General features: G+C 44.5%; 2 protein-coding genes across 2 annotated transcripts in view; one reads left to right on the forward strand and one right to left on the reverse strand.

The window, feature by feature from the left end:
* The first annotated feature begins 1833 nt into the window (after positions 1-1833).
* On the forward strand, positions 1834-13525 carry LOC150000835 (F-box only protein 38-like). The gene is made up of 8 exons (XM_090290261.1): positions 1834-1957; positions 4241-4341; positions 4580-4682; positions 7606-7772; positions 9091-9236; positions 10790-10893; positions 11957-12070; positions 12851-13525. The coding sequence occupies exons 1-8, from the start codon at positions 1834-1836 to the stop codon at positions 13027-13029; spliced, it is 1038 nt and encodes a 345-aa protein (XP_090146387.1). The 3' UTR covers positions 13030-13525.
* An 8544-nt stretch (positions 13526-22069) lies between these two features.
* Positions 22070-24645, reverse strand: part of HTR4 (5-hydroxytryptamine receptor 4) — a 137863-nt gene continuing 135287 nt past the window's right edge. The window contains exon 7 of the mRNA XM_090288361.1: positions 22070-22287. Within this exon, the coding sequence (XP_090144487.1) occupies positions 22200-22287 (88 nt within the window). The 3' untranslated portion in view covers positions 22070-22199. The remainder of the gene's footprint in view (positions 22288-24645) is intronic.

The following is a 24645-nucleotide window of genomic DNA, read 5'->3' on the forward strand; positions in this document are numbered from 1 at the left end:
CCACACCAGCCAAGGCTAATCTAGCATGTTTTTGATATCTATTGCCATCCTGCTTTAAAAGTTTTAAGGAGAAAAATCCAAACTAATAAAGGAACAAACTTGGATTGAGTTTTTAAATTCCTTTAAAGAAAACATTTGAGTTTTTTAGTTTTCAATTTATGGCCTTATGTACTGTTAAAACCATGTTAGAAGGTAATATAGTTATTTGTCTTGTGGATTTTTATTTTGGGAATAAATGCCTATAAGTTTTTTTTTTTTTTTTTAAATCCTCATTGTATAATACCTTATACAATAAATAGCACAAAAATAACTGATTGGATTGTCGAAGAATAACATTTAGGATTAATATGTTGTGGTTCTCATAAATACTAACCTTTTTCCTGAACAGCTGAGATTGGTCTGCTTTTCTGTGTTTCTGTAGCATCTTCTCTGCTAATGTTAGCTATAATGTGTTGTCATTTTGTGTATTACTCTCTGTCTTTCAAGTAGACCATGAGCTCCATGAGGGCAGGGACAATGTCTGCTTGTTCACCATTATATGCCCAGCTTCTAGAACAATGTCTTTCATGGTGTGGGACACAGTGAATAATTGTGAACTTAAAAGTGGTAGGACCCAGCATATGATAGATGGTAGATGTTGAAATCACTTAACAGTTGTCCCTAAACAAAGAGAGAGAGAGGCATTAAAAACAAACAAACAAAAACAAGATGAACTCTGTTTTCCTTTTACATTGGGAAGCCTTTGTTTTTCAAGATTATCAATGTATAAAGTGTAAAAACATAAACCGCCAGTTTGGGCTCTCTGGAGAGCAGGAAATTGAGCTTGGAACCCCATATTCTAATCGGTTAAAGGGGAGGGGAGAGAACAATCCAGGAAGTGGAGAGTTTGAAAATTGGATCTTAAAAGGAGAATGCTAATAGAGGATTGTTATTTGAACACTGTCACAAAGGAATGGAAACCAACTTGCTTTTGTATGTTTGTTTGATTTCATTTTTGTGGACATGGAGAGGGGAACCAGGACCTATTACTGGTTGTAACAAGTGTGTGAATTACGCTGCCTTTAGGAGATGCCTTGTCAATGAAGCTAATTAGATTTTGCGTGAAGTTCCTGCAGGAATACAGTGGAAGGTGGCCTTCACTGGGTTGCCTAGCACAGAGTTTTCATGTATTTCAAGAACCCCAGGTTTTGCTTGGATTCAGGGACATTGTTGGAGGTTTGCTGGGCTGAACTCTTGGGTTCTCTTTTAGGCTTCAACCAAAGAAGCTGCTTTCATTTGTTCTGCGTAGTAAGATTTCACAAAGGTTTCGGGAGGTGAAGGAACGGCCCTGGTATATAAAAAAACAAAACAAAACAGAAAAAACATTTGGACTAACTCTAGAGTTTTCATCTAACCGCAAGCCTTTGGGAATTTGCCTATTTGCACCTTGTTTCCCTGTCTTACTTAGTCATCTGTCATGTTTGAAGTTAGAGAATTGCCAGGTGAAATGTCATCATCTGGTAGTGGTATGTGAAAGAGTCATATGGTGGGATTTTACTCACGAAGGTCAGTCTTCATCAAGTATCTGCTCTGCTGCAGAATGATGATCAAAAATGAGGACCGACTTTTAGTGTCTTGTCTTAGAATATATCCGTGCTTGTTAAGTTCTACATATGAGTTTAGAACTTGTGTGTGAAATCATATTTGCTTTAATAATTAAACTGTATGTTTTAGAAGCATTCAGCCTAGTGGCGCGCGGCGGGGCGGCCACCGGTGGGTGTGTGAGCAGCGGCGGCAGCGGCGGAAGTGACCGGCGGGTCAGGTCCCTCCCGACATTATGGTGAGGGCAGGGCGATGGCGAACTCTCATCCAGAGGCGGGGGACGCGGCCGCCAAGGCTCCTCGGGGCTGGGGCACGAGTAGGGGCAGCGCAGAGCGAGCGTCTGATCTGGGCCTCGAGTCGTTCCCCTCGGCCCAAGGCAGGGAAACTGACTGAGTCCGGAGGAGGCGAAGGCTCTCCTAGGGTATCCAGCGCGTCGGTCTCCGGGTACTTAACTTACGGTTGAACGAACGTGTTGTCATTGTGTAGAGGACTTGCCGCAGTTTTCCCATTTTGCAGATAGGGAAGCTGAGGCCGGAGAGAAGGGGGACCCGCCAAAGGGCCCGGCGAACGCATCAGAGTTTGACAGAGAGGTATCCCCGAGTCCATCCCACCCAGTCTGACCTCATATTGCGAAGCTGGAATGCCAGGAAGTGGGGTACCCGTCTGAGTTCTCAAATTAAACCAGTGTTGCGGATTTCAGGGGTTGCAAGGCCCTTAGAATATTAGCACAACTTCCTGTGCCTCTCGTTTTCAGGCTGAAAAACAGACCCAGAAAATGGGTTTTCGCCCTGGATCACACAGCAGGCGGAGGGTGGGGGGAGGGGGACGGTATTTTGAGCCAGAAATGGACTAATTGCCCCCTCTCCATTTACAGAAGGAAAAATTTAGACCCTGACAGGAAAGTGGAGGCCCCTCACAGAGGAATTCAGAGTTGTGCCTTGTGGGAGTATGCTTGGCCCATCAACACCTGGGTCACTGAGAGTGTTGCTGCATGTTCCTCAGGGTTAGTGAAGGTTCCCACAAATACTGCTCACTAGTACTCCACCGTGGACGCTAGCTCGGTTTTACCCTGGCTGGTTTGGCTCAGTGGATTGAGCGTCGGCCTGCGAGCTAAGTGTCGCTGGTTCGATCTTCCAGTCAGGGCACATCAGAGAAGGAAAACTCTGACTCCAAAAAACCTCCGCTGCCTTGTGCCATACCTCTTCAGGGGAAAGGCTAAGGGAGTAAACCCCGACAGAAAATCCGGAGCCGGAGTCCCTAAGGCGGTTTGACGTTGTAGTCAACACCGGCAGCTCCTGCGGCGCACCTGAAGCCAAGCTGTATTGACTCCGTCTTTCCCTTGGATCCTTCAGCTGCGAAGAGATGGGGGGTCTGCTGCATGGGCAACAGCAGACCCTCCATATCACCCTGCCCAGGCTCTGTAGCTTCAGCTTCACTGGAGAGGACACTCCAGCGTCATCACAAGATGTCGATTTAACACGGGAGGAGACATACCGTGTCACTCCCGAGTTGGACTGCACAGCCATTCTCGGCGGTGCAGATAGACTCTTAAGAAGCTACACCATCGTCTCTCGAGATGGACGGCTGCCAAGATGTTTTAGAAGAATACCGGTAAATGGGTTAGGGTCTTTCTAATGAGGGCTTGGCAGATGAAAGAGTGCAGGTGCTGTAGCGTAGTGACTGCCACCAGATTGCCTGGGTTTGGCTCTTGGTTCCCCCAGTTTTACCTTTTCAAACTTCTGATGTCTTACTTTCCTAATCTGTAAAATAAGGAGAATAATAAATTATCTCAAAGGGCTGTTAAAAGGATTTATTACTTTAATACTAGTGAAACCCTTAGAAAAGTGCCTGACACACAGTAAGCGCTCATTAAATATTTGCTATTATTATTACATCGTTTATGTATCTGATGCATTCATTCATTCATTCAGTGAATGCTGAGTGCGATTCATTAAATAAATGTCCATTTTAGATCATTGCTATTGGCTGACATTGATACAAAAATGAAAAGACAATGTTGTTGCCCTCAAGGAGCTTCTTAGTTTAAATGGAGTTGTAAAAGAAGTATACAGGGAATTACAGAACCTTATATAATGTTTGGGAATTCAGGTGATTTGTCAGAAGTGGTGGCTTTTGAGATGGTCTTTTCAGGGATGGGTAGTATTTCCAAAGTGAAGTCAGGGAAGTTGTTCTGGGCAGAAGGAACTGGAAAGGTTAATGGCTTCAGAGGCATCATCAATGGGAGCTGGCTAGGATATAGGATGGAATAAAACTGAGCAGATGGGCAAAGCATAGCTCTAAAGCTCAGGCGTTGCAATGCATTTATTAAGCAGTAGTCTAGAATTTAAAGTTGCTTAACAGGAAATTGCTGAGTTTAATCCACCGGTGATGTTTCAGATGGCTTGAGTGCCTAGAGATGGGAATGTCATTTAGATTGTTGGAATGGCCCAGGGGTGAAAGGGATACTATGTTGGAGGTAATGGAGGGCGGTCTTGTTTTGGAACAGTCAGTTGGAAATAGAGGTCTGTCTATTACATTGGGGACCAAGTAATAGATCTGAGAGTTGCCTCGATGTAGTTGATACACACACAATTGGATGTGCTCTCTTGAAGGAAAGAAAGCAAGGCTAAAATTTGCATGTTCCTCTTGCTTTTTTTAGAGGTTGCTAAAACAAAGCCACGCCATTCTATGAAGCGGAAGAGGACAGCAGATAAGTCCACCAGTACCAGAGATCCTGTGATTGAGGATGACCACGTGCAGGTGAACAAAAAGCCCACTTACCTCTCAGTCCAGCCAAGGTCCTGAAAATGTTAAGAAACCCAAGTGTACATGATTATATACCTTCTTTGCTCTAAACAGAAGAAATTGGTAACAGCGACTTCTCACTTGTGCCAGTGAAAACATTTTAAGTTTTCAAGAGAAAGTATAGAAAGAGACATCTAACTTCAACTTTTTCTCCTCATAGGTCCTTGTATGAATAAAATTTTTCTCCTCATAGGTTCTTGTATTAAAGTCCAAAAATCTTGTCGGAGTCACTATGACCAACTGTGGAATCACAGATCTGGTGCTAAAAGACTGTCCCAAGATGATGTTCATCCATGGTATGTACCGAGGCCCATGTCATGCAAGAATTAAAAGAATTAATGACTCATACACACTACATTACTGTGTTGTTTTTCAAAGGAATCATTTTGTCCTGTTCTGTAGTTCTCAAGTAATTAGTATTTGTGAGGGGCCATGTATCAGACACTTGTTGGTTCGTCTTTTAAAATAGCCTCTCCTTCAGTTTCCTCTAAATGGTACTTGCTACCTGATCTGATCAAATCAGATAGACCTCAGCCTGAATCCTGTCTCTGCCATTTGCTAACTGTATGAAGTTGGACGTGTTTTATGTGTAAATGTTTTTCAGGGGGAGTGGTCACTGGGCCTTAACTGCTCTTGATTTGACTGACATGATTAATTATAACCTCAATTCATGGCACATTATCATTAGTCCAGTGGTCCATTTGTCCCTCGTTGCCAGTCCCATCGACATCCACCCCTATACTCGTGCATTTAATGTAAGTCCTTCCAGTCCATCTTTCATGTATTTACTTATATACATGTTTGGCTCTGAAAAATTGTAGGGTGTTATTTTGTGTGAGCTTTTAAAATTTGTAGATATAGTGTGTCCTGTATACAATCTGTTTATTTTTCTATTTTCACTCATAATTATATTCTTATACCTATCCATGTAAAATTATGAAGATCTGACTCATGTCTTGCCTTGGGAGAGTTATATAGTATCTGTTTATTTTTTTTCAATCTGTAAAGTGTGCTGGTGATGCTTACCTTATGAAGCATTTATAAAAGTTAAATGCTGTGTTTGACGTGTGCTTACGTGCATGTATGCATATACATACACACACAGTACAGGGCCTGACCTCTGGTAAATGCCTAATAAGTGTTAACTTGTGTTATATTAGTATTGCAAAAATAATTAGGGGCTTTCTTTTCTTGCACTTCTATAATAAACAAAACAAGAAAATTGTTACCATTTTGTCATAAACTGTGAGAATCCCAGAAAGGAGAAATAAAACAGATTTAAACACATAACCTCTCCCCTGAATTCTAGAAAACACCAGACTTGGGGAACCTTAGGCCCATTTGCACCCTTGAGAGGTGGTACTACTCCATTCCAACCAATGAGGTCTTAAAACATCTACTAAATAACAATCTCCTATTGTAGTTTCCTCCTCAAACATCAGGGGCCCATTAAAGGCTCAGAATCAGAAGGTCATAACAGCAGGGGAACTCAGCCTGGCTCACGGCAGCAAATAAGGGCTTTCAGCTCTGCCCTCTGAGGTCTCAGAATCTAACGCTCACTCCACCTTTGTACTCTGCTGGTTGATTTCTCATCCCTTTCTCTACTCTGATTGCTCTGAGAATCTGATTGGTTGTCACCACTGCACTTGACTCCATGAGTCTCTGTATATCTTTGGAGACCTAGTGATGTATCACATGACCTCAGGCTCAGCCTTTTGCCCTTAAACCAAATTTTTTAGCTAATGGGACAGAGGACCTTAGATAGTAGCTCAGTTGCTAGAAAACAGCTAAGTTATGGCGGATGAGATGACTAAATGAAATCAGAATTGACCTTGGCCATGCCTGGTTTTACAGCAGAGAACCGTTGAATCCTGATTACCATCTAGTCCTCTCTCTGTCTTTCCTCCTTTCTTGTCTCCTCTCTCCTGCCATGTCACAGAAGGAGAAAATGAGTCTGAAAGGCAGGAGACTGACTTGCTCGTTGTTCAAAGATCAGGTTAGTTGCAGGGCCAGAGTGCTCAGGACGATGATATTTGGGTTAAAGGTGTTACAGAAGATACCCTTAATGAGTTAAAAAGAGCAGACATATCAGCCTTATGGTTATATAGCACCTTCCATCTGATTCTCTCTCTTGAGTTGGACCAGGTTATAATCTATGATAAAAATTAAATCAGATTGAAATTTGAGATGAAAAAAAAAGAGGAGATTTTTTTTTTTGAACTTGGCATACTATTTTATATCCGCAGTGTTTGTCATGGTAACCAGTGGCCACATGTGACTGATGAACACTTGAACTGTGGCTAGTGCCTGAGGAACTGAATTGTTCTTTAGTTAACTTATGTAAATAGCTACAAGTGGTAGTGGCTACCACATTGGACTGTGCACCTTTAGACCAATGAATACAAATATTTCTGGGTCTTTTAAGGTTCTGCTTTTATACTTGTGATAGGGATTAAAATCAGCTCTACTCATTTTCTGTGGGTGAGTGTAAAATAATATATGTGTTATTCCAGGCTTATTTGATCATTGTCATAAAACTGTAGAATTTAATAGTTACCATTATTCATTCTTTTCAATAAATATTTCCTGAACAGCCCTGGATGGTATGGCCCAGTGGACTGAGTGCCGGCCTGGGAACTACAGGGTTGCTATTTCGATTCCCAATCAGGGCACAAGCCTGAATTGTGGGCCAGGTCCTCAACTGGAGGCATGTGAGAGGCAACAGATGGATGCTTCTCTTGCACATCAGTGTTTCTCTCCCTCTTTCTTCCTCCCTTCCCCTCGCTCTAAAAATAAATAAATAAAATTAAAAATAAAAAGAAATGATTATTCTTAAAAAAAAGAGAGAGCTGTTATTAACTATAAATATATATATATATGTATTTCCTGAACAATTCCTATGTTTGGGCAAGTCATTCTATGGGACTTAGATTCCTTGCTGGTAAAGATAAAAAAAGGTACCTGAACATCCACCCCTCTAGCACGTGGGTGGGCCCACCTTTTGAACAGGGCAGAATCACATTTTCAAATTATTTCGATAACGTCAGTTGTACTTTATGATAGTACATTATGTTTGTTAGAGATGTTTATTACATCTGTAGAATTTTTATGCTAAACACATTGGGCCAGTTCTCCAAGGATGCCTCCAGATAGGCTATCCATTGCTCTATGACTTTGCATTAATTATTTGTAGAGTTTACCGTTGTTTTCATTTTGTAGCTACCAGGTGCAGGGTACTGAAACATTTAAAAGTCGAAAATGCACCAATTGTGAACCGATTTGACTATGCACAATGCAAGAAACTAAACATGGATCAAGTACTAGACCAGATACTCCGGATGCCTCCTGAGAGAAACCGCATCATATACCTCCGCCCGATGCAGCAGGTACCGGGCTCGGCCCCTTCCTCATGACACACAGCAGTGACATTTCTTCTTAGTCTTCAACCTTTATGGGTGTGGCATTTACTCATTTGCTCCGCCCGCAGTGGGGGTTCTTTAGGTTCTACAGCGTTCTCGTAACCGAGCTAGGTGACCTCGCCAGTCTTCCGTCATTCTTCTTTGCTAGATTTTGATGGATTTTTAAGAAGCAAGTTACTCAGCAACTTTTCTTACCAACTGGAAGTTGCCTGTGGTTAAGGGAACAGACTGGTTTCTGCCTGACTGATGCACATTCTTGTTCACTGACCTGTAGCTCGTTACTTAACTTCCGTCTCAGTTTCTTCATCTGTAAAATCAGGAGAATAAGAACCTGGTGGTTAAATTCATACATGTGCTGAGCAGTTGTTGGCATGTAGTAAGCAATCATAGGATAGCTGCTATTATTACTGCCACTTTCATTATTATGAAGAACAAACATTTAATTTTACCTATACAAAATTATGGATGTTAGCCAAACCTTTTGGGCTAATCATTTCACAATATTCATAAACCAAATCAACATGCTCTATGCCTTTAAGTTATACAGTGGTGTATGTGAATTATTTCTCAAAACAACAAAAAATATAGAGTAAACATTATATATAAGACTCTCTGCTTGATGCCTAAAGAATGTTTAGAGGAACTATTAAACAATCTTTGCAGTCAGCGTTGGAGTCTGGCCCCCAAAGAGGCATTTGAACAAATTGTTTGTTGAGTGTCTGTAACATGCTGGGGCTGAAAAAACAGAGGACATCATCCTTCTTTCAAGAAGTTTGTCTTCCCTAGGAGGAGGTAGACGTGAATGCCACCAAGATGGCAGAGTGGGATTTCACAAGTAGAGATAAGGAAGAGGGCATTCCCTGAGAAGACAACAAGGTGAATAAAGGCTACAAGGGGGCAAGGAGCTGGGATAGGCAGTAGTCAGTTTGCATAGGGCATAGAGTCCTACACATTCATGGTTCTATAATGCAGTCAATACTGAAACCTATGAGGACCTGCTCAGAAGTACATTCCTGGGATCGGTTGCCTGATTCCAGGTTCTCTTGTTCAGTGGGCATTTCTGTAACCATGGAATGTAAATCCCTGAGCTTCCTAGACAGAAGAATTTGCAAAGCCTCACCGCCGGCATGGTAAGCTGTATTCGGGCCTGAATGGGACATTTGATTTTCTATCAGCCAAAGATTTTAAAACCTAGGTCCCCAGGAGAGATTGTTCAAGCTTTAAGATGTAGATTTCTAAGGTATTCAGTTTTTTGGTCCAAAGCTCTCTGTGATGTCTTCTGTAGGTGGACACACTAACGTTGGAGCAGAAGCTATTTAGTGGTCCCTACCCCTATCACATCTGTATTATCCATGAATTCAGTAACCCTCCCAACGTCCGGAACAAGGTGCGCATTCGCAGCTGGATGGACACCATAGCAAACATCAATCAGTAAGTCCCCTGTTGCCCCCAAGGCCCTCCTGCCAGGGCTCTCAGAAGCAAATCCTGTTCTTTATTTTAAATGGTCTCATCTGGGTTTTTTCAGCACTGAAACACATGAAATATAACATGTGAAAACCTGAGTGAATGAGGACTTAAAACTAAAAAGCCTACATGTATTTGCAGCTTTTTATTTTCAAATGTAAAGAAAAATTCCAGGAACAGACTATATGTGCGGTTGACTCCCTTTCTTTAGCCTCAGGGCATGGGAAAGAGCAGATTTTTTAAAAACTGATGTTTGACATCTTCATAAAATCGGACTTCTTAGGCATTTGTTATGTAAACATATTAAGCACCAAGACATTTGATTAGAGAGTGGCTTGCTTTCTTTACTGATGTGATTTTTTTTTAAGTTTACTTTTAAGATTTAATTTGCACCAACCAGCTCAAATGTTATTGGTTTTTAGGTATTACATTTCCCTGAATGAAGTGCTTACTTTCTTTCTATTTATTTATTTATTTATTTTTTTGTTTTTCAATTACAGTTGTCCCACTTTTCCCCCATTTCTCTCCCCCACCCAGCCCACCCCTTCTCCCACAATCATATCCCTCCCCGTTGTCCATGTCCATGAGTCATTTATACACGTTCCTTGACTAGACCCTTCCCTTCCTTATTCCCCTTCTCTCCCTCCCCCTCCTCCCTATTGACTGCTGTTCTGCTCCTTGTCCTATTTAGTTCATTTGTTTGTGTTGTTCTTTAGTCTCCTGTATCAGGTGATATCATATGGTATTTTTCTTTCTTTGCCTGGCTTATTTCGCTAAGCATAATTCTCTCTAGTTCCATCCATGTTGTCACAAATGGCAGGAGTTCCTTCTTTCTTTCTGCTGCATAGTATTCCATTGTGTAAATGTACCACAGTTTTTTGATCCACTCATCTACAGATGGGCACTTAGGCTGTTTCCAGCACGTAGCTATTGTAAACAGGGCTGCTATGAACATAGGGGTGCATAAGTTCTTTTGAATTAGGGTTTTAGGATTCTTCGGGTATAATCCTAGCAGTGGAATCGCTGGTTCAAAAGGCAGTTCCATTTTTAGTTTTTTGAGGAAATTCCATACTATTTTCCACGGTGGCCGCACCAGTCTGCATTCCCACCAAGAGTGCACTAGGGTTCCCGTTTCTCCACATCCTCACCAGCACTTGTTGTTTGTTGATTTGTTGATGATGGCCATTCTGACTGGTGTAAAATGGTATCTCATTGTGGTTTTTATTTGCATCTTCCTGATGGCTAATGATGTTGAGCATTTTTTCATGTGTCTATGGACATTCTGTATGTCCTCTTCGGAGAAGTGTTTGTTTGATGTGATTTTGAAGATAGTGAAGAAAGTGCTTTTGACCTGACTAGATATGTATTGTCTATATTGAGTCTTCGTTATGTATTTATTATTTAATTTGAGATGTTCATTACAGTCTAGGCCTGGCGCAGTTTTGAGAGTTTCTTTCCACTCCATACCATAATGTAATTTCCAGTTTTGTAATTTTTTGATATTTTTGTGTTGCCTCCAGAGAGCTCATTAAGTATGAATTCTTCCCGGAAGCCACACGAACTGAAGATGACTTGAAAAAGTATCCCAGGTACCCCTGGGGCAGAGACATCTATACTTTAGAAGGTGAGCAATTACCAATTGTTTGGAAAGCTAAAGAGCTGTTAACTAACTAGATGGAGAGGCATGTCCTAGGGAAGACAGGAATGAGTCTTACAGTTCATCCAAATAATGGGTGCTTTGACCATCTGCAGGTGGCAGGGGCCAGGTCAGCACTGCCCTCCCTGCAGGTAGCGGGGGCCGGAGAAGTACTGCCCTGCAGGTAGCAGGGGCCAGGTCAGCACTGCCCTGGAGGTAGCGGGGGCCGGAGAAGTACTGCCCTGCAGGTAGCGGGGGCCAGGTCAGCACTGCCCTGGAGGTAGCGGGGGCCGGAGAAGTACTGCCCTGCAGGTAGCGGGGCCCAGGTCAGCACTGCCCTGCAGGTAGCGGGGGCCAGGTCGGCACTGCCCTGCAGGTAGCGGGGGCCGGAGAAGTACTGCCCTGCAGGTAGCGGGGCCCAGGTCGGCACTGCCCTGCAGGTAGTGGGGGCCAGGTCGGCACTGCCCTGCAGGTAGGGGGGGCCACGTCGGCACTGCCCTGCAGGTAGCGGGGGCCAGGTCGGCACTGCCCTGCAGGTAGCGGGGGCCAGGTCGGCACTGCCCTGCAGGTAGCGGGGGCCAGGTTGGCACTGCCCTGCAGGTAGCGGGGGCCAGGTCGGCACTGCCCTGCAGGTAGCGGGGGCCAGGTTGGCACTGCCCTGCAGGTAGCGGGGGCCAGGGAAGCACTGCTTTCCCTGTATGAGTCTTTACCATCCCTAAGATAATTAGAAGCAGTGTTGAAACAAGAGCAGAAGAAAATTGAGTCTTGCTACAGTTTGAGAGTTGGAAGTGACTTGAGAGTACCTGTCTCAACCTCTTTATATACATACAGGGAGAAAAAAAACATACTGAGGCTTAAGGAGAGCAAAGGATGAGCAAGATCCCGTGACCAGATAGTCAGGTAGAAGCAGAACCAGAATTAGAATTTACATCTCCCGGTCCGGTGCTTTTTTGGCTAAGACGACGAGAGCACATGTTATGTTCTGCTTACGAAGACCGCGCGTTGGGCCTGCCGGTACCGCCGCAGTAGCACTGTTGTCGTCTTCCTTCAGGGGTCGTGGACGGCGCCCCGTACTCCTTGATTTCTGACTTCCCTTGGCTGAGGTCACTTCGGGCAGCAGAACCCAACAGCTTCGCCAGATACGATTTTGAAGATGATGAAGAAAGTAATTATGATCTGATCTGATTTGTGTTCTCTGGTTTGAGCATGTCCTACTGTGTTAGAGACTTATATCTTGTTTGCCAGTTAGGAACAGTTCAGTTTCTAAATCACTTCCCATGTAAATGTTTTTATTTGTTTCTTGTTGCTGTTTGGGTCTCCTACAACAAAAAATACCTCTGAATTTGTAAAATAGATAATCAGTTGACTTACCAGTGATCGCTAAAGGTTGGTGGGAAAGGATTCCTTCAGACAGGTTTTCCTACCATGATTTTTTTATTACCTGTTTATAACTGTTGCTCCTTATTGTCAGTTATATTATTTCAGATTTATTCCAGTTACAGTAACTATTCTTTTGCTACTTATGAGCAACTTCTTGTTGGGTAGCATGGAGGAACTTAAGACTTGGGTGTGGATATTTGGGGGGAACTTGAAGGAAATTTTGAATGTTGTACTTCTAGGTGTTGGCCCACTTGAATGTCTACTTGTAGGATGTTTTCAAAAACGATTTTATGAGTAAATGAATTTTATAAGCTACACGTACATCTACAACTTAACCTCTCGGGTACATTTCCACCTCTGGCCTTTACCCATGTGTGCTGTCTTAGACATCAAACGTGGTTATGTAACTAAACTGATGGGGACCCATTCCATGATCTGTATGTACATCAAAGGCATTGCATTACTGTGTACGTATAGGCATATCTCAGGGACCAGCTTAATCGAGTGACTTTCCAAAGGAGTTTGATAATCATACATGTCTCCCCTTTTCTTTCTAATTTCCAAGGCACTATCTATGCTCCCCGAAGGAAAGGGCAGCTGTCTGCAGACATCTGTATGGAAACAATAGGAGAAGAAATTTCAGAGATGCGTCAGATGAAGAAGGGTGTGTTTCAGCGAGTAGTGGCCATTTTTATCCACTACTGTGATGTCAATGGCGAGCCGGTGGAAGATGACTACATCTGACTGGGCACGCCCCTTCCCAGCTGTCCTGGCAGAAAGCCGCTGGGACCGTCGGCAGCCGGAGCGCTGCACGGGGCCTGGGGCCGCCGCTCAGTGTGGTGCACGTGAAATGTGTGAGGAGCCTTGAAGTTGTATGCAAAGATTTGTACATAAAGGAACTATACAAAGACACTTCCTAAGTACCAGCTTTATATCATATGTTTATACAGTTTAATTTAAAAATTCATTTGAATGAAGGCAGATCATTGGAAAGAGTTCATTTTTTCTGACTCAGTTCATAAATGTCACTTTTTGGCTGAGCCCCCATTTACTATATTCTTAATAATCACTGTCATCCCCTTAAATCTGTGCCTTTTTCTTCTCGAGCGAAGCAGTTTGAGTAAATCTGTTGAAGAGTCTTTGTGTCTTGAGTGCTTTTTTTGTGTTACCATTAGAAGACCTGAACCCTATAGTCAGAGGTGGCTATATGTTTCTGTATAAAATTGTGGTTTTTTTTTTTTCTCTTGGTATTATAGTTGCCATATTTCTTAAAATCAAAAAGACTCATGAATTTAAAAACAAAAAAACTGAGTTTTGAGGGGGAAATGGAAAAGTTTCCAAAGCATTTCTAGCTATTTATTTCCACATTCAATTGTGTATATGCTTTATCTTGAATATAAAAATAAAAGTTTATTAAAAACTTTTTGCCTTGGACCTGAATCCCTCTTTTTAAAGAAGAACAGAAAATTATACAGAAAAGGAATGTTTAGAGTGGTGTCTGAGTCAGATTCCAGTGTAATTCACTTTCCAGTCTCGCTTTTTTAAGTTCAACTCACAGAACTCAACAGGACAGAAAGAACACAGAACAGCATTTCCCAGACTGTCTGGTCACTGGGAGATGGCCTCTCTCCTTTCTTAAGGAGAGCAATTAACCTGACATGGCAGAGATCTCTGCAGTTTTAGAATATCAGGTCAAGCCAAAACAAAAAAATAAAACCCAAAACAAAACCCAAAAAACCCCAATGCCTTTTTAGAGCAACATCTGCGTCTGAGGGGCAGCTTTGCCGCGTGCCAGCTGAGTGAGCTCAGAAGACCGCTTAACTGAAGATCTGGGGGGAATGTTACAGTCTTCACATACAGTGCTGGGCAGCATGACAGCATTTCAGTCGACGTTATAATGGAACAAAAACGTTCCTGTCCCCTAGTGATGTCGTCATCTGGTAACATCTCAGCCCAACTCATTACTGCTGTGGAAGCCCTGGCAGGTTTTTCTTGTCTTTTCTAATGAGAGAATGATGAAGTTTTGCCTGCAAGGCATCCATCTCAAAGATGGCTAATTAACCCTCCTCAGCCACAGCACCAGATCAAGGAGCTAGGCCGCGTCCCCGCCTCCGAGGCCCCTTGGTTTCAGTGTCCTCGGTTGACTTCAGTAACTGACCACTTGGGCTACTTGATCTTTTGGTCTTCCCATATTATATCCCTGCTCTTAAGGTTTAAATTCACCAATAAAGGAGACCTTTGAGACCCTGGACGCCCACCCTGAACCCCAATTAAAGCAGAACCTCAGGCCCATGCTGTTTCTCTCTACCCTGGAACTTGCCGTGTGGCCCCAGGCATTGTGCATAATTTCCTGGTCTTGGAATAAACCGCATCTTCAAGTTTACCTGGTGGGCGTTGCTGAGGGCCTTCTTGGGATTAGAAGAACCATAAGCCAGTCCAGTCGCAACACTGGTCGCTGATAGGCTGAAACCAGCACAAAGCAATTCCATGTTTGCTGGTGTAAACAAACCTGTGCTGCTGCCCGTCTTACAAAAGCATAGTGGGTAGTTTGTATAGTTACAGCAGTAGCTATAGCATGCAGGTGTGTGTAAGTGCACCCCGCTGTCTGCACAGTGACAGAATTGCCTAACAACACATTTCTCAGAACATAACCCCCTTGGTAAGTGGGGCGTGATGAATATGTAATTATGGGCTGTGTGAGGGGAAGGGCCCTTTATCGAGTACAACTCCCTCATTTACAGATTAACTGAAGCCCGGAGGGAAAAGCTCACCAATGGTCGAGAATTGCGTAAGGACAGATAGGACAAGAATGCAAGTGGGATTCCCATCCGGGCTGCCTAGATCTTATTAATGTCTATAGAAATTAAAGGATACCAGCAGCTTTTCCTAACACTAAAATATTGTGAATGATAATCAGTGTTTCTGCAAAGTCTTCTACAAGGCTTTAGAAATTTTCCTATTGCATTTGGGACAATGGTTGGTACTGCATTCAGTCATCTCTGTAGTACCTTGTTTTTAACTCAGCAAACCTCCCTTTTAACTAAGAGAATGATCAACAAAAGGCAGGAAAAAATATAAAACATTCTGCAATACTTCAAAATAATATACAATACCCCAACCCTCAGTTTATTCAATCCAGACTTTTTTCACTGTAACCTAACTAATGCTTAGATGAGCCACTAGAGGTCGCTGCTTTCTAACTTGATCCGTTCCACTGTGTCACTTAGTGCACTGTTAGAACAAGTATAGCAGGGGGCGCTGGAATCACTTTCCAGTTGCCCAGACAGGACCAGCTGAAAAAAAACGAAACAATTTGGAAGATACCTACTGTAGACGGCAGTCGGTCATTGTCTGTGGGCTCAATGGCTCCATAGCGATCGTCCTACAGCGGAATCAGCACACTTTTTATGTATTGAGCCAAGTAGTAAATACTTTAGGCTCAGTTGTGACACCTACCCGCTCTCGTGGTGAGGGAGCAGCCATAAGAGGATCTATCAACAAATGGACTTGGCTGTGTCACAACAAAACTTTATTTATGGACACAGATTTGAATTACACATAATCTTCCCATGTCACAAAATACCTTTCAATATGCTCCCAGCCGCTTAGAAAGTAAAAACCATTCTTTGCTTACAGACTGGAGGACGTGCCTACACCACAGAGAACTGAGTTACTCTGTGTGTCCATTCAATGGTGTGGAGCCGGCACATTTTTTTAAAAGGCCTTAAGGAATGTTTCGTGGGTGGATTCATGAATTCATGCCCATGTTAGAGAGAGGACTGGGTTTCTCTCATAGTGCGTGTGAGTCCTAATAGCCTCTAAACAAGATCTGGCACCTTAGTTCTTTCTTAGAGAGCCTTTGCATTTGGACTCAGAAGGCCAGGCTTCGGATTCGGACTCAACTGACTGATGGGTGACCTGGAGAGGATCACCAGCCTGACTCTGGAGCCTCAGTTTCTTCATCTGTAGAATGGTTAACAGTGAACGCTATGCCCACTGCACAGGGCAGCGGGGAAGGTCCAAAGAGAGCCATCAGTACATGGAAAGTGTAATGAAGTGGAGCTGGTATTGCTCCCACTGTAACTCCCTTTATTAGGAAAGGCTTTCTCTTCTTCTAGTCTTTCCATAACCTTCAGTCCCTTTGACCACGTTCCAGGATGGTGGGAAGCAGAGAGAGCTGGTGATGTTATTCAGAGGAAATAATGATACGATGAAAGCGTTTTTAAAAGCGTTGGTACCAAGTGCTTTCTATACATCCTCATACTAACACTTCAAAATATGTCTCCTACTTTGCTGTTGGAGAAATGAGGGTTGAGCAGATTAAAAATCTTGCTCAGAAACACACACATAGGGCGTGGTGGAGCCAGCGATCTGACTCCACAGTCAGTGCAGATTGAGTGCAGTGTCTCAGCCCCTCAAAGGGAGGGAAGGGGGAGGGGGAGCCAGGCAAGGGCCACCCTCCCCGCAGGAAAGCTGCCAAGTCAGAGGTGCTGCCGGTGCTCAGACCTGAAACCAGGCCAGCTGACCTTCATGTGGTCAGCACAGTCACAGAGGAAGGAGGCCGCTGATCATCCGATGCCTGCAACACCCCACTCATACACGGGGTGCAGCTAGAACATAAAAGACAATACCACCCACTATACGACATCTATCATAGGAAATGCACACATGGCCCCTAAAAGGAATGAAGAAGAATCACATGTTGATGTGAAATGATGTGGCAGGTGTACCGTTGAAAAAGGCAATTTGTAGATTATTATACACAGCCTCATCTTATTTCTATAGAAGAACAAAACAAACCCTCCATTTTGTGTGTACACTTATACATGTGTAAACACACAGAACACCATCTTGAATGATAGAAGCCAGGCAATAAAAGCAATTACTTCTTGGAAGAGGATTGAGTTGGAGTCAAAAGGCATTTTGCTGTATCTATATTATAATTTTTTTATAATGAGAATGAATTGCATAAATACATTATTTGTATAACCCATCATTTATATAGCCTTAAAATATAGAATTTGTATATTTAGAAATCAAATAAATTTAAAGCAGAAGAGAAAGAAAACACTGTTAGAATGAAGTGACCTGAAGTGTTTCAGTCTTGACTTCGGTCCGAATATACACTCTGCATCCTTGTACAAAGTCTGTTTCCTTTTCTATAAAACGAAGTCAATAATGCCCCCATTCAAGCTGCAGGGAGAGGCTCAGAGATCTCATTTTGCAGGTACAGTGAAACCAACGTGAGCATATCCACCATGTTCAGGTTCCAACTAAAAAGTGGGATGTCAAAGTGCCTCCCACTGGGGACCAGCAGTCCCAGTAACAGTCTGAAATATAGAAGCATTAGCTCTCCTTTGGCTCACACGTCTGATTCTCATGGTTCACAGCTGGTTACTCATGACTTCAGGCTCCTACATACTGAAAAGGCTGTGAAAGATCCATGCGGAAGGGCCTTTCCTGCTGATCAGTAATCTACCCATCTCTCTCCATTGTTTGAAGGTGGAAATAGACAGCAGTCGGGTGCAGAGGAAAGCAACAGAACAAGGGAGAGGCAGCGTTCCCCCCGGGACCCGGCATCCCCCAATTGCTCTCTGGATCCCAAGCTGATGCAGAAGGGAGACGATGCTCAGGCGACGTGAGATGAGGGAGACGACCACACCTGGCTTGTTTGCTGCTGCCTCCCAGCATTGGGTCTGACGTGAATGTGGAATAAATTAAAAGCCCAACAATGAACAGGGCTGTGGACTGGAGCATGAGACTGCCAGGGGTCACAGTCAATTCCACACTTTCCAGGTCTGTGTCCTTGGCCAGCAGATCTCTCAGCCAGGGTTTGTGCGTCTGAAGCAGGGGTGATTTTGGTATTTACATTGTGGAGTTTAATTGGGATTAAATAAATGAATCCATGTAAAGCATTTACCGCAGTGCCAGCAGAAAGGAGCTCAGTGACTGTTAGCCTCACTTCTGATTGCGACATTATTATTATTACTACTAAACCAAGAATTGTTCATGGTGAGCTGAAAAAGGGAAAGAGAAATCAAATATAATAGTAGTTAAAAGATAAGTTTCACTTCCCTCTGTGTTTCCAAAAAGTGTGGAATACAACTTGCAATGATATCGCATTAACTGGTACAGTTTGGAACTTCATCTCTGGCAAGTTCTCTCTCAACCCTTCCTTGCTAAAGAGTCCTGCACCAGAGGTGGGTGCCTGGCCAGCTCTCTGACACCCACTCAGCTCTCCAGCACCCACTTGTCTCACTTTTCACCCTGGGAGCTTGGGCACACTCCGAGAGCTGGCTTCTCTTCAGAACGGTACGGCCTGGCCTTGTTGCTGTGTATCTCCACGGCTGCTTTCTATTTATGGCAAGTAATACTAATTTTCCCTTTTGGGTACCAACACAATGTGTCCTCCTAAAATAAATTTATGTGAGTGAAAACTTGAATTGACTTAAAGAAAAATATTACATAAATCACAGTACCAGCGGGGCACATATTTGGTAAAAATCCTAATGGTGGCCCTCAGAGAAAGCATGTGGGAAAACTCACAACAGCCCTACCAGCTCTGGGATTTTTCTCCATTTTGTGGACGAGATGAAGGAGGCGAGTGCCCAAGGTGACGCCCTGTCCCACGCTCAGGCCTTCACCTCCACCCCTGATTCGTTTAAATTCAAACCAAATATTCAGCCTTGGTTTTCTAGGCTGGAGGAAAGAGACGGCAAATTATGGCCAGGAGAGGTCAGTGCATTTGCCTTGTTCTCCCTCCTCGATTAGCTGTTAAGGGAAGGATTCTGGCCAAGCAAAGCTGAGCAGTAGAGAAAAAGAGTAAAACCACACTGATCTTTTAAGAAACAGAGATACAACACTAAAGAGAAAAATGGGCAGGCAGACAGCACAGCACCAAGATGACGTTGCTGTTGTTCTGAACACAATATTCAAGGCAATTTAATTACAGCCTCTTCTGGTCCCTCCCTGGATCCCTCCCTCATCCACCCAATACCCACCCCCCCACCCCAGCTAGACAGTAATTTTCTCAGGAAACAGCAAGTTAGCAGCATGAAGAGGACATGTTGGTGAGGTGATGTGAAATCTCAGTTTTTCTACAAACGCATACTTGGGTGCCAGTTGAAGAAGTTGGTCTTTATCTCTTGTTTTCTAGCTGCTGACTGTGAGCTGGACAGGGGGCTTCTGGGCTGCTGCTGGGACAGCCTGCAGGCTGGAGAGTCAAGGTGAGAAGACGCACAGTGAACCCCCTTTATCCCAGGCATGGGGCAGTCTGGTGGCAGCATCTGTCATCCCAGTGATGGTCAAGGCCCCTCTGCCCCTCCGCCAGGGAGCATGTCTTCTTGACCCTGCACACTGCCTGGGAAATGGTGACCTTCTCAGAGAAGAGGGCCAGATCAAGGTCTTCCTTCCTTGGATAAGCTCCAAGTCTCCCTCTGCTGAGTCTTCCCCACATGTGCTCTGTTACCTGGATTCCCAGAAGCCAGAAACTGAAGTACTGCCAGGCCAGCAGTTGTCCAGATGGAACAAATCTGGTCCCGTCTTGGGAACCACCAATATGGGCCTTTGAAGCATCACCACATCATCCCATCCCTGGTCCAAAGGGACAGTCAAGTCTGCTGATGACCCTCTCTGCCAAAGAGAGCATCTTCTTGACAATGACCCACCATGGCTGTCCTTTCCCTGGTCTGGGGTGGTTGTGACCTCTACAGACCTCGCTCATGGACTGGCCCACAGAAGTGTGTCCAGAGAGTCCAGAAGATAGGGACTGGTGAAATATGGTAAGATCTCATTTTCCTACCTATATTGTAATCTGTGGGTCCCTGTGCATCCGAGCTGCCCTGTAAGATGGCAAACTTGCCACTGAGAAACAAGATTTTATATAACGCTTGCTAAGCTCCTGGGACAAGCAGCATTTCAGAGGGAAGGACTCCTACTGTATTTACGTGTGTGTGTACGCACATATGTAGTTAACAGCAGATCCTATCAACTTCGGGGGCATTAAAGTTTACCAGGTGCCTCAAAGCACTGAACCTCTTCCTTCTCACTGTGATCTGGTTCTTATGATCTCTGTCTTAGTCCTTCCCAAAGAAGTGCTTTGTGATTCCAGAACAGAAACCACATCCAGGCAGCATGTGGACCCCCAAATGCACTCACCTCTGCCTTTTCCATAAAAAAAGTGAAGAAAGGAAAGCAAGCATGAGGAGGCTTATTAGTCCTTAGCACGGGGAGGGTCCCATCAGGGGGGTAACCAGGCAGCCCAGTTTCCTGAGACTAATGGGTCGTTGGGATGTGGGACTTCCAGTGTTAAAATCAGGGTGGTTGGTCACCCTAGTCCTACGTAGAGTCTGACCATCCTTCTTATCACGTCGGGACAGAGAGAAGAGGAAGAGATGGCGGGTTCTGCCTTCACGGACGAAATAGGTGATGAGGGGCAACTCTGGCCACTGAGATTACTCAGAAAAGAAAGCAGGGTCAACAGACCAAGTGGAAGGACAAGGGGAGATGGTGAGGTTAGAAACTTGCAGCACATCTTTGCCTTGAGGGGTGTCTCCCAAATGCACCCCACCACCACCCATACTGTCTGCTCCCAGGGCTCTTGTAAGGGCCAACGGTCAATCCTTTCAAGGGGGCTTTGATCAGTAACCGAAAGAGAGTCCTCTGAGCCTCAAGCTGGTGGCATAATTCACCCCAAGAGGAGGAATTGTGTGGTAACTTTGACACTAGGGAGGCATCTCGTCAGGAGCCTGGACAAGGGGAGATGCTGGTGAAAGATGTAGAAAACTGGCAGCCCAGCAGCTTCCTTGACAGGGCCCAATGAGTCTTCCTAGAAAGTAAGTTGGTCCGAGGCTCTGTCTCTGTCTGCAGGAGCAAATTGCCCCAGCTGAGACGAGGCGCTGACTCAGCACGGGGCCCTGAAAGCCCCTAAAATGTGTGACCAGAGCGACTCAGTGTTGCTCCCCAAATCCAAGTTCTAGAACCATTCTCAACTGACATCCTTGGTAAAGGTGCAGGTTCCTTTTGCATGGCCATGGAGGGGAAATGAGTCAAGGTTCATTTAAAATGACCGCAAAGCCAATATGCCAATGGGAAGACTTCACCTTTAAACAGATGCGCACAGCACACCAGCTATAAAGATGCCTTTTGGTGACGGATCTGAAACCAACACCAAAACAGTTTCCAGAGTCAATACATAATTTAAAATAAAAAATAAAAGACAAGAAAAATGTTCATGTCTATAAACCAAAATACATTGCCGCTTCTCTTGTCAGGACTTTGGTGCTTCTGGACAGCCCTCTTGGCTTTGATATCAACCTAATTTTGTAAAAAGAGCCTTGGTTAATTCCGACACCAAAGCATGTCCAGAAGCAGATGGCCAGAATGGAGAGAAAACTGAAGCTGTTTAGTTTAGGAAGAATTAAAAGGGTGAGTGGGTGGCAGATCACTGTCTTCTGAGATCTAAGAGTTCTGAAGAGGAAGAGGTCGCCAACCACATGCCCTCAATGGAGCAGTGACAGACTTGTGCGCCAACAAAAGAAAGAACCTCCTCTGATGAGAGCTTCCCCGCAACAGAAGGAACTGCATTAGGAAAAATGCAGGTACCCGAACCTCTATCTCTGGGGGTGTGCAAGCAGAGACAGACTACCTTCCAGAGGTGCCGTGGGAGGGTGCTACTCCTGCATGGGGTGGGAGGCTGGACCTGATGATGCTTGAAGTCCCTTCTCCACTCTGCGATCTCCGGGCTCTGGCCTCCAGTCCTGTCCCACGCGGTGCTCCACGTACCTGCCCTGGGCCCTCGGCCCCACTGCGTCGTGCCTCCCTGGGGGTGATGAGGGTCAGGAGAGGTGCCAGGGTGTCCTGTTCATGCAGACACGGATGGGAATGAACGGCTTAGTTGTGAGCCACGTCCTCAATCAGAAGCAGGATTCCAGGGACTCTGGGTCTCTGTGTATGGGCAGTTTCTCCAGTTCTTGGTGATGTCTACTGTGCAGAACTGTGTACCTAGGAGGAAGGACCAAAAGCGTGAGAGCTCAACAGGCATCTGTCAAGTGCACCAAACAGAGCACTCGCACCAACCCTGACCTCCTTTCTACTGCAGGCTTCTGAGAGCACGGTGTGGCGGGGCTGAGTATGGTGGGAACGGGCACTTCACCAAAGCGAAGTCCAAAGAAATGCTTCCAAATAGCTCACTTTAAAGCTGAGGAACTGAAGGCCTGGAGGAAATAACAGGCCCAGGGTTACTCAGACAGTGAGTGGCAGAGCTGAGACTAGAACCCAGATTTCTTTCCTCCCTGCAAAGCCTGGGGTTCTCATGTTACAAAAATGGACCCTATGTTCCACCTCAAGCTGTACCCACATACCTCCACCAGGGACGGTTCTGGGTTCAGCAACCTCAAAGTGCTGACTGAGGTCACTAAGCCACTCAGAGCCTGAAAGACAATGCCACTGCATTTGTTCCTTTGATTCCTTTGGGTGATATTTGGATCTGTAAACCCATTAGATGAACCAAACAGCAAGCTGACTCTAAGCATCACAGTAAAACTGATTACTTGACAAGCGTTTATTATTTTTCTGCAGGATCACACAGTTGCACTCAATATGTTAATTGCATTTAGATCAGTCTCAGTTGCAAGCGGGTCTTGTCATCAGTAACCCAGATTTCAGTATCTGGCCGTCATTGTTATGAAATTTCTAGAGACTTCAGGGGCCCCACTGCCACTCACTCCCCTGAGGCCAATGTTAAACCCATTCAGTAACACACACACACACACACACACACGCACACTCACACTCACACTCACACACGCCAGTTAGTTATTAGACTTTGTATGTTGACAACCAATTTGATGGTTTGTCATGAATTACATTAATGCTTTGCTTTGAATTATAATAAATAATTGCTGACTTGTATTGATTGGTTGCTATGTATCAGGGACTGTACTAAGCCCTCTCCATGCATTAACCTTATTTAACCTCACAGCAGCCCTATGAGATAGTATTAAGTTCATTTTTCAGTTAAAATGACAAGGGAATATAGGTAATATGTGAAGATACAGCCAATCATACCAGGCCTCTCTGATGACCCCCATACACTTACCTGGTTCCCACATAGGCATGGACCAGGTGTGAACTTAGAAAAGTGAGTCTCAACAGCCGCACTGAGCAGGCATTTCTGGTTGTCACGGTAGGGGCAGTGCTCTTGGCATCTTATGGGTACCAGGGAGGCTGCTAAACATTGTCTGAAACTCAGCACAGTCTCCCACAACAAGGAATTATCTGGCCCCATATGTCCATAGTGCCAGGACTGAGAAACCTTGATCTAGACCGAGTTCCCAAACCAGGCTCTACCACGTATCGGCTTTGAGATATTGAGTAAGTTACTTCCTATCCCTCTGCCTCCCTTTCCGCGTCTGTAACTGAGGGTGAGGATGCCTGCCTCACAGTGCCGGTGTCTGGATTAAACGGTGCCATGTATGCAAACATTAGCACAGGGCCTGGCACAGAGTAGCATCTCTATCTACCGAAGCTAAAATTACTCTATGTGTTTCTTTCCCTCAACATCTCATTTAGTTGTCAGTGTGTAATAATGATGATGATGATATATGTACAGCAGTTTATTGTTGAAAAATATTTTTCTCCTTTATTTCCTTTATGGTAAAACCTGAAAGACATAAAAGACTACTGGATGTTGTTCTCTTGTTCCCTGACCAAAGTTGCCAGTCCTTGCTTAGCAAGCTGGCATATTAAAGCAGAGCTAATTGATTTTTTCACTCATGACTCCTTTAGAAGTTGCTCTGCAGGCCAGGCCAGGCCAGGCAGTAAGACGGATTACAAGGAGGAGGAAGTGAGGCTGGCGGCAGTTGAGTATTTGGGCCCCATGGTAAGTGAGTGGCAGAGCCGGGCCAGGACCAGAGGCAGACTCCTGCCCACTGCTCCTGCCCCATCAGTGGCTCTGTTAATGACTTAAATGCAGGTCTTCAAGAAAGGGCTTTGAACTTAACACCCCATGAAATGGGGCTGCACTGCAGTATGAGGTACAGTTTTAATTTGGTATTTTCCCTTTGGTAGGCCACCTTATAAATCCACATCATCTTGTGAATTCAGGTCACATGTGCATTCAGGTTCCCCCCTCGATGTTGCAGTGACAGTGGCTGACTTTATGCAGCATTTCTCTAACTGGGGTGTATGAGCCCCCAAGCAGTCCATGGGCCATCTTCATGGGGACCTACACATCTCCAATTGGAGCAATAACGGGGAGAAGAAAGTACACGTTACTGCAGGTGAACAGAACAGCATTAAACTCTGACCCTACCATTGTCTAGTTGTGTGACCCGGTCAAACAGATTAGTTCTAGGGTCC

This window comes from Furipterus horrens, unplaced genomic scaffold, assembly GCF_987537825.1.
Source record: "Furipterus horrens unplaced genomic scaffold, mFurHor1.1.pri manual_scaffold_10, whole genome shotgun sequence".
In the NCBI taxonomy this organism is placed as follows: domain Eukaryota; kingdom Metazoa; phylum Chordata; class Mammalia; order Chiroptera; family Furipteridae; genus Furipterus; species Furipterus horrens.

Bases quoted from the DNA above. Each gene is read 5' to 3' on its own strand.
- LOC150000835 (XM_090290261.1), top strand. From the start codon at position 1,834: ATGGCGAACTCTCATCCAGAGGCGGGGGACGCGGCCGCCAAGGCTCCT. The intron at 4,342-4,579 runs GTGAACAAAAAG...TTCTCCTCATAG, and splicing joins TTGAGGATGACCACGTGCAG to GTTCTTGTATTAAAGTCCAA. The intron at 9,237-10,789 runs GTAAGTCCCCTG...TGTTGCCTCCAG, and splicing joins ACCATAGCAAACATCAATCA to AGAGCTCATTAAGTATGAAT.